Raw genomic sequence first — 10,367 nt, 5'->3', positions numbered from 1 at the left:
AAAGGCTGCAATAGTATTTCGTGTTAATTTAGTTTAGACAGGATTTGTTTAATGAAACGAAATATCTTTATAAAGAAGTGTGTTATTTAAATCTGAAGCCTGATAAACGATATCCACATTGCCTTTAATTCCATATCTGAGGTCAGTGTGGGGATTATGCTATTTTTCTCAGTGTACTTGACTTTTCAGTTAATAATTTTCACAGCGAAAACGGGCGAGATTTGTGCGAAGTCACTTTTTTTATTACTTGTAAACAAATAAATACCGTATGTTTTGTCGAAATAATGCCAGACATTGAAAAAAATCGTACTGCTGCTATGGTTACCTCCTCAGGCGAACGCGGCTTGTTTTTGTCAGCGTCTGTTTAGTCCACTGTAACTGTGGTGGTCGCTGAAATGTTGTTTGAAAACTCTGCTGACACATATGCACACTTATGAAAGAATAAATACTTTTTAGACTCCCACAAGCTTTTGTTTTGGCTTCCATTGGGGGGATTCAAGCCTTAATTCGCAAGCCGCTGTGGTTCCGTGTTCACTTGCTCTCTCCAGTCTGATTGTTTTAGCCGCGCGTGAATCATCGGATTGGCCGGTTTTAAGAGAGTGGGCGTGGTCAGCTGTTGCGTGCTGTTTAAATGGGTTTGAAGCCTAGAAGGAACAGTACATGAGTTACCGCACGCCGCAAGCAAGAGGAGAAACGTGGACATTTATGTTCTTATGCTTCATTTCAAAAAGTGTTAATACGTTGCGCGGAGATAATCAGATCAATGAGAAGACAGTGTGGATATTAAAACCATTCGTGGGATATTTTTATATATGAAAACTGTTTCGTGTTCATTTACAAATGACTAGGTAAGGTCGCAAATATATTTGCTGAGATATTTTATGCAATTGTAAATAAACCCGGACTGTCTGACAATATGAAGTGTTTTGTGCTATACGTTTTAATTTGATTTCATTAAGAATGTTGTGGCTCATTTGACTTTTGATAGCAGACAGTCGCATAGTTTGAGAACACTGTTGAGTGAAAGTCTATTGGAGACACATTATGTCAGTAAAAAATAAAAATAACAACAACAAAATCCCTGGGAAGCATATCACGTAATCGAACAGTCTTAGTTTGAGCTGAATTTAATATTATTGCTAAGGGAAGCACTAAAAGAGATTTCACATGATTTTTTTATGGAATGGTAACAAGATATTAAAATCTATTTATCGATTTTGATTTTCTCTGATGATAAATACACAAGGTGACACCACATCCTGAATTCCTTATTACTTTATACATGTATTAAGTAGTTATTCAAAAGAAGGAAACTGTGAAGAAAAAGTTTATTTTCCCTCCACACCTGTTGACTTCTGCCTGACAGATTTGCCTTATAAAAGGAACATGTTTTACTGCATATGTATGTGCATGTAACACATGATGTTAAATATTATATAGCCTATTATTGTTCTTCGTAGTCTATTCTATTTAACTCTATGTTGCTAAGTATGCATTTGTCTAATATATTTGGAGCACAGTTGTGCTCAGCAGTTGTCAGGCGGCTGACAGACACAGATCCGCTTTTCTGCCTTAAACACCCTGAGACTTTCGATTGGCAGCTACTGTCAGGTCTATGCATGCCACAGTTTAAACTGTTAACAGTGATAAAAGGGTAAAAGGAATTTCCCTAAAATATGCAACCATATTTTAGGAATATTAATCCAACTTAATAGAACACTCAAAAGAATGTAGACTTTTGTGTAACATTTTCCATTGGTCCTCACTGGTCCACGCCATCAAAATAAACACCTTTAGATATAAACACTGTTATATTATGTTTCATGTAAGAAATAATGGCATCTATCAACCTGCTCTTTATCTTAATGTCTGTGGGGCCACATGTGAAAAACATGTATTTTGTAAAACCAAAAGAAATGAACAGCTTACGTTTGCTGTAGACGGCAGAAATATCCTTACTAGTAAAAAATAAAGTCATTTCTGTTTCAATACAAATATACTATTTTCTCATGTTCTCTCTTCGTCGCTTACTGTCTTTTCCCTCTCTCAAATCCTTTTGCATTCCATGCATCTGCTAAATAAGATAAAATGAGACATTTCTTTTCAGTTATGGTTGCTAAGAACATTGAGGACAGAATAGCTTTAATGAGTAGTGTTTTAGCCCTCCCCAGGGAATTGTCACAGGGCTGTCATTATACTGCTGAGAGAGAAGATGAGGTCCCACAGGACAAGCTCTCAAGTCAACAAGCCTCGTCTCAGTCCCTGCTCTGCACCCTACAGCAAACCAGTCTTAGCTTGTTTTTACTTTTGCTGATATTTAAGCAATAGTTCTGTATATGTTATGTACTTTGAGACAGTATTTGAAGAGGTTGGGCACAAGAAAAGATTTGATCAGAATGCATGCCTTTCTCCACTGACTAAATTAGTTTTTCCTGTGTGACTCTTAAAATGTCAAAAATCCTTTAGGGAACAGGTCTTATTTTATAGCGCAGTTTTTCATGGAAAGGATCGGCTGTTTCAGCTTTTTACCTGGAATACCTGCAATGACCTTTTTGTGATGATTTGTGAATATCCTGTAAGACACTCTTTAAAAGCATTTTATTATTGTTCAGTACACTAAAAATAGATAACATGTGAAATATATGGAAGGTGTAATAAAGGTTTAAAGCAGAGCTTTCAGGACACCAGTCTTGATTATAGATGAGTTTTTGGCAATTTAAATGAGGGCATTGGTAAGAGACATACGTGACTGAACATACGTGACTGAACAAAACAATTTTCCATTCACCCTTACCCTGATTAGCACAGTATGTGAAAACGGTATTATTAATGGTCTTCTGGGCAACACTATATGAGAGATCACATAAACAGACATGGCTTTGACCTGGCATTAACAAGTGATGTGGTGCACTACCTGGAAAATACCATTGTATTTAAGAAAATTAAAAAAAAAAAAAATATTTGATTGAATTAAATTGGCAAAGGTCTTGATGCAGGTGATAATGAGACTGAAATTATGACATGATATACAAACCTTTGATGTTGCACAAGAAAATTAAGGCAAATTAAGAATTATCTTTTTCAAAATCTGGACAATAGTACTGATGATCAATAATAAAAAATACAATGAAAAAATCTCACAAGCAGACACGAAATGTTCAGTTGTTACTTCACAGCCTCACTGATGATTAGTCCATTTTGAGTGAAGTCTTGTTGGCTAACGCTGCTGTTTTTTTCTCAATCTGAAAGGAATGGTCTGGGTCCTCTTAAGTTTCAAAGTATGAGTTTTTGATTAAGCACATACCATGCATCAAAGTTAGTATTATTTCATGGGATCCTAAATTCAGATGGAAATGTTAACATTATGATTTAATCAGTGTACAAATTTATCAGTACAAGCTGAGACTTGCATGAGAATGTGTGAGAATTATGTGCATCACATTTGGTCTCAGATGCATGTGTGTTAGATTCAAAATTTCAGTTCAGTTAATGTTCAGAGAATGTTGCGTCTACAGTCTTTGCCAGTTAATGTTAACCTTAACATGATCTCGTTTCTTCTTTCTTACAGGACGTTTGATCGATGATATCACCAGAGCAGATGAGAACCGAGTGATCACCCTATCCTTGGCCCTTTCTATCAATCAAAGGTCCAACGGGAGCAAAGAGACGCCTCCTGCGTCCTGCTCTGAACAACCCCATTTCCTGCTTGTGTTGGTCCCCGTGAGTGTTTCAAAACTGTTTCTCCAACGCTTTTTCCAGAAACTTAGACTGTTTTCCAAAGCAGAAACAGCACAGACCTCCCAGATTGAGGTGATGGGAAGTGTGCGGGCCAACCGCTACAGCATCGTGTCATCAGAGGAGGACGGTATGAAGTTGGCCACTGCTGCGGTGCCAAATGGGTACGGTAATGGGAAGGGTAAAGTCCATACCCGTCACCAGACCCAGAGCAGGTTTGTCAAGAAAGACGGACACTGCAATGTGCATTTCATCAACGTCAGCGAGAAAAGCCAGCGCTACCTGGCCGACATCTTCACCACGTGCGTGGACATTCGCTGGCGATGGATGTTCTTTATCTTCTGCTTGGCCTTCCTGCTGTCATGGCTGTTTTTTGGATGTATCTTCTGGTTGGTTGCAATATTCCACGGAGACCTGGAGAACGACGGTCCCAAGTGTGTCTCCAACGTCAGTACATTTACAGCTGCCTTTCTCTTCTCTATTGAGACACAGACCACTATCGGCTACGGTTATCGATATGTAACAGACGAGTGCCCCATCGCGGTGTTCATGGTTGTATTTCAGAGCATAGTGGGCTGCATCATTGATGCCTTCATCATCGGTGCTGTCATGGCTAAGATGGCAAAGCCCAAGAAGCGGAACGAGACCCTGGTGTTCAGCCACAATGCCACAGTGGCCATGAGAGACAATAAACTGTGTCTGATGTGGAGGGTGGGCAACTTGCGCAAAAGCCACCTGGTAGAGGCTCACGTTCGAGCTCAGCTCCTTAGATCTCGCACCACAGCTGAGGGAGAGTTTATCCCTCTAGACCAGATGGACATCGACGTGGGCTTTGACAGTGGCATTGACCGCATCTTCTTGGTGTCACCGATCACCATCGTCCATGAGATCGACGAGGAGAGCCCTTTCTATGACATGAGCAAACAGGAAATGGAGAACTCTGACTTTGAAATCGTAGTTATCCTGGAGGGCATGGTGGAGGCCACAGCCATGACCACCCAGTGCCGCAGCTCCTACGTGGCCAGTGAGATCCTTTGGGGACACCGATTCGAGCCCGTCCTCTTCGAGGAGAAAAACTATTACAAAGTAGACTACTCTCGCTTTCACAAGACCTACGAAGTGCCCAGTACCCCGCTGTGCAGCGCAAGGGAACTTGCTGAGAAAAAATATATCCTGTCCAGCTCAAATTCTTTTTGCTATGAGAACGAGGTGGCCCTTTCAAACAAAGAGGAGAAAGAGGAAGGGAACGGGGACATCCTTGGCCCTGGCGGGACAAACACAGACACTAGCTCAGACTCAGATCATAGCCAGGCCACCATTCCCTTAGAACCGCGGCCTCTACGGCGGGAATCTGAAATATGACTGTGCAGAACTAGTGAAAAGGTTTTACAGACAACTCTTCATACAGGCACACTGCGCTGAACTGAGCCCCTCGCCAAGGCAGACTCAAGCTAACGGTACAGTTACGAGGAGGAATCAACAAAAACTGTACAAGAGTGTTCTTAAGAATATGCATGGTTAAATAAAACAAAGCATACAGGCACTGCACAGCTAATGAAGAATGCACATTAAGGGAGGAGAAGAGAGAGTTCCCCAATTAGGTTACACTACCTTTTTAGACCATTGCTTCTGAATGACGTGAAGCCAAGAGCATGTACAGTAACTGGTTGGCAAAACTTGAAAATGAGCAGGCATGTGTCCATGTGCAGTGTCCAACGATGTTAGAATGATTCGAGTCCAGACCAATGTTTTCAAGGTAATATCAATATGGAAAATTCTGTCAATTGAATTAGGCATTTTGAATAGCTACGAAAAATAAAAGCTTAATATTAACAAAATAAAATAATAACAGTTTCTAGAAATAACATCATACAAAAAAAACACACAAAAAAACAGCCAGGAGTGTTAGGCAATGTCTTAAGTATCATTTAAAAAGTCCTGTTCAGTCCTGTCTAGTAACCGTCTACCGTTTTCCTTTCTATTTAAGTCCACTGGCCTTTTGGGTATTTATGGAACAATCTTTCAGGGGGCTAAGGTGGGTGACCTCTATTTGGGAAAACAGACAACTCTGTGTTTGCTCTTTAAAAAAGCAAAAAACATTTAGTTGTAAGCCCTCAACAGTACATTTCAGGTTATCTGAAGGGAGAAATGCACAGGAACATGCCTGATATATATATGCGATATATATTGGACAGGGTCTTTAGATCAGTATCAGAATGAGAATCACAGTCATCATGTCCGCACGGACAAAAAGAGTAAACATGTTAATGAATGTCTTTCTACAAGTGCTGCTATGTTGCATATTATAGAGTTTTAGACTTAAACCAAAGAGTATTCAAAATGATCTTTCATAAAGAATGCATCAAATTATTTTATTAGATGTAGGACAATAGGACAAGTAATGATGTGGAGTAAAAAGTATATATATTTGTAAGTGAAAAAAATATTTTTTTTTCGTTTGCTTACGCACATGTATGGTTTATTTTTACTGAATATTTTCTTATTCAAAGCCAAATGTGTATAAGACAAAGACTATGAATAACAAAACCCATTGGAAATAAGAGCTACAGGTTAGCCTACCTTATTTTCAAACCCTCCTTTCGATCCCATAACTTCAGTGTTACTGTAGTTTAATGCTACATGAGTGTTCGGGTTGGAAAATCTTGCATAGAAAACCTTTAGATTGAAGGTTCTATTTGCATTGATTACATATAGTTTCATTTACACATTGTGTGGGTGAATAATGGTTGAACGGTTTGGGTTTTATTAGAAAGAAATGGGACAGACAACAAAATCCACTCTCCCTTCTGACTGTAAACCTCTTTAATAATTCATTATTTCTCAATCAACTCTAACCTCTTGTCTTGCCTGACAAACTGCAATACAACCCCAATGACTTGTTTGGCAGGTGTACCAAGGACTGGGTATGTAGGACTAGGCAATTAGACTGCGATCATGGTACTGTGATCCAATGACAATCAGAACACAGAATCTGAGCTCAGATCCGCACTTGCACACGAAATGTGCTCCTTTGTTTGAGATGTTTGATTGTGATGTATATACCTTGTCTCCTCTCACCCTTGCTTTTTCTTAAATACCTGAAGTAACCCAAAACAGCCACTAGAGCATCTTCTCCGGAAAGCTCTATAAAAGGAGACAATAAAATTAGGGCATATTTATTTAGAAAATACTGTACAAAAACATACAAAAGAGTATAAATTGCTATCAGTGCTGTTTCATCCGAGGTTTTTTTTTTTTTTTTTTTTTTGGCATGTCAGTTTTCAAGAGACACTTGATAAACAGCCAAATATGCAGTGCACCTGGTTCCCACCGGGCTACTGTTAGCTTGTTTAAAGTAAATGCTCCTTTTAATGACTGTGAGTCCATAGGCAGCGTTTCTTTCTCTTTGTTGTAAATATCCCCATACTTTATGCAGTCTTTTTTTTTTTTTTGTATCAGTCTTCCCTATTGTACTGAAAGAAAACAATGGAATGTACAGATTTTTCTATTATGATTAATGTTATTGATGTTTCTGTTATAATAATTATTATTGTAATTATTATTGTACATTCTATTTTATTTCATTTGTTTTTCAATAAAACGAGTTTAAATGGTCAAAAGTCACTGTGTTCTTCGACTAACATGGATTGGTACTGTAAGTTCTTTAAAAACAAAAAAAACACTGGAAAGACTAACCGTAATACATAAAACAAAGATATACAGCTAAAATGTTATACAGACAACCAAAACTGCTATAATAATATATAGTTTTTAGACATCCTCAGCTCTTCACCAAAAAAATAAGTAAAATAAGTTATAAAAAAAAGTTTTTTTATATAATGATAATAAAATTACAGCTTGTCTTGTAAACTTTTTACTATGACTTCATTAAAATATATGTGAATAAATAGAATGCCTTTAGTTAAATTGCACTGTTTTACCTTGTCACAGGCCCGGATTATCAATCTTACAATAAAAATAATAACAATAATAATAAATTGTATGATCAGTTCATGTCTGAAAATGATTTTAATAGTTTTTAACCAACCATTTAGCACCTAATACATAAAGGTATGAAAATATTTTGAAATAGTATATTTTGGATACATCAATACAAGCTATGAAATTATACTTAGCAAGACAAAAGATTCAAATGTAATATCCACCACAGAATGTTCTAAAATGCCAAACATCTTCTGAAATGCATCACTGATGGATATTATTAGTAAATAATTAAAATAAATTAGACAGTGAAAAGCGTCTTTTAAGAGAGTTATGTCATAAAAGTGTAGGACTAAAAGTGCTCATAGCTGAAGAATTTTATTTTCCAACTCAACGACTCCATGTCTTTTCATGAATTCAGGAGACCCTCTTCTGTTCATCAAAAATGTCTTCAGAGGTCAGTTGTATCTCAGGGCAGGTCAAGGCAACAACTTACATAAAATTGCTTGTTTCCGTGAGATATAAAGCTGAGGCTAATATCATGCACAACAATTCACTAAATTAATTCCTTTTAACTCAAAGCAGCTCTTTGCAACACCTGTATAAATGCTATAAAGTAAAGGTGCTTCACGATGACATAGAACAACCTTTTTGTCCAAATGGTTCCATAAAGATCATTTAACATCTAAAGAACCCTTTAGTTTCACAAAAGGTTCTTTGTGGCGAAAGAAGGTTCTTCAGAATACGTTAAAAAAGGTTAGGACCTTTAACTGAGTGGTTCTTTGTGGAACCTAACATGGTTCTTCTATGACATCACAGTGAAGAACATTTTAAGCACCTTTATATAATAAGCTAAAGTGAACAGAAGTATTACAGATAATGTTAAGTGAAAAGCAAATGGGCAACTGTCACTGAACTACTGGGGTTGACATCTAGAGCTTTTAATGCTTTAAAAATGATTTCCATCAAAGCGTCATTTCTGTTTTCATTAGTGCTACTCACTATAAAGGACTCATCACACCTCTCGCACTAGATCTCTGTATAACCCACCACCATCATGTCAAGATGAGAAATACCAGTTTGTCAGGGAAAGGAAATGAGATCTTTAGTAATACCAAATAGGGATGACAATCGTGCTCTGCACATCCAGGGCAAGATTTGTGTTTAAGAAAAATGATGGAGAAACTAGATTCAGATTGGTGCCATGGAAAATATCTTTATACACAGGCTTTGACTGACATATAATGTCAGCTGAGGTAGCCTGGATTTTTGGAGAAATGGAAAAGGAAGGAACTAAGTGTGTGTGTGTGTGTGTGTGTGTGTGTGTGTTACCTACTTAACCATATTGTGGGGAGAAATTTGTACACAGAAGTGAGCAAAACCTGACCAAATCGCCAAAAACCTCCATTTGGGGACGTCCTATTTGTAAAACTGATATAAAAAATAAAGTTAACAAAGTTTTTTTTTTTTTTTTTTTTTTTTTTTTTTTTTTTATAATTGTAAAAATGCAGAAAGTTTTCTTTGAGGGTTAGGGGTAGGGGAGGAATTTGGTCAAAAAGTATATAACTATCTGAATATAAAAACCAATAGAAGTCTGTATAATGTCCCAGTGTGTGTGTGTTTGTGTGTGTGTGTGTGTGTCATCTCATCAGCTCTGTTCATTAGCAGATTGTCTGATGATGTAGATAGGGACAGGAAGAATTATGCAAAAGAAGGACAATGTGAAAAAACAATAATGTTTTCTTTGAGGTTTCTGGCCAGGAATTACTTTTTGTATAATATTACATTTTTTTATTATTGTTGCTGTTGTTGTTGTTTGACTGCATTAGTGGTAAAGATGAATTACGTAATACAAGACCACTAAGATGTTGTAACTCGGTCCTTGGTCTTAAATCTTGGCACTGGATATTGCATTATTTCTCTTCAATATTTCAAAACTGTTTTAAACATACATGACTAGTACACTACCTACACAACAAAAAGTAATAAAAGCAAAAGCAACAAAACAAACCAGCAAAAAGTAAAAAAAAGAAAGAAAGAAAGAAAACCACACAAGACAGAAATGTTATCCTTATTAATAATTGGAATAGTTTTTATTTTAATGTTTCCTGTTTTCGTTTTAATTTTAGTTAAAGTTTTAGTGATTTAATTGTTATTCTATTATTAGTTTTTTTATGTCTACTTTTCAATATTTTATTTTTTTTATTTCAGTTGTGAAAATCATGCAGGCAGACTGTAATTTTACAGAAATATTCTACATATTACTTTAAAAAGGTCACAGAACATAGTTATTTAACTGAAACTGAATATTAAATTGTCAAACAGATTTAGATGTATGTTGAATTCTATAGTAAATTGTAACAGATTTAGATTTGTATTAAATTGTAAAACAACTTGTAAAACCAGAAGCCAATAATATATTGCAAATGCACAAATATTTTTCTATGAACAGTAGATGCAATGAATTATGCCAAGCTGTAAGATTTAATTTGAATGAAGGACAAATTAAAAAGGTGTAGTATTAATGTGAAAGAAAGTTTAAAGAGCATATGAAAAATGACTTAATCTCACACAGAGTGTAGACTCTAGATCGTATGGGACAGGCTGTTACTGTACAATGGTGGGAAAATAAGGAATAGGGTGTCAACCCTTTTCCGCTCACACTATTTAATATTCCATTTATTTATTGA

The 10,367-nt window shown here is 36.5% G+C and overlaps 1 protein-coding gene across 1 annotated transcript; it reads left to right on the top strand.

The window, feature by feature from the left end:
* The first annotated feature begins 665 nt into the window (after window positions 1–665).
* LOC128025451 (inward rectifier potassium channel 2-like) lies at window positions 666–7,345 on the top strand. The gene is made up of 2 exons (XM_052611847.1): window positions 666–848; window positions 3,569–7,345. The coding sequence occupies exon 2, from the start codon at window positions 3,814–3,816 to the stop codon at window positions 5,095–5,097; it is 1,284 nt and encodes a 427-aa protein (XP_052467807.1). The 5' UTR covers window positions 666–848; window positions 3,569–3,813; the 3' UTR covers window positions 5,098–7,345.
* The last annotated feature ends 3,022 nt before the right edge of the window (window positions 7,346–10,367 follow it).

The sequence above is a fragment of the Carassius gibelio genome, chromosome A12 (assembly GCF_023724105.1).
Source record: "Carassius gibelio isolate Cgi1373 ecotype wild population from Czech Republic chromosome A12, carGib1.2-hapl.c, whole genome shotgun sequence".
Taxonomy (NCBI): domain Eukaryota; kingdom Metazoa; phylum Chordata; class Actinopteri; order Cypriniformes; family Cyprinidae; genus Carassius; species Carassius gibelio.
Note: the sequence above shows the minus strand (reverse complement) of the source record. Positions and strands in the feature narration are given on the sequence as shown.

Excerpts from the sequence above, each read along its gene's own strand:
- LOC128025451 (XM_052611847.1), top strand. The coding sequence starts at position 3,814 with ATGGGAAGTGTGCGGGCCAACCGCTACAGCATCGTGTCATCAGAGGAG.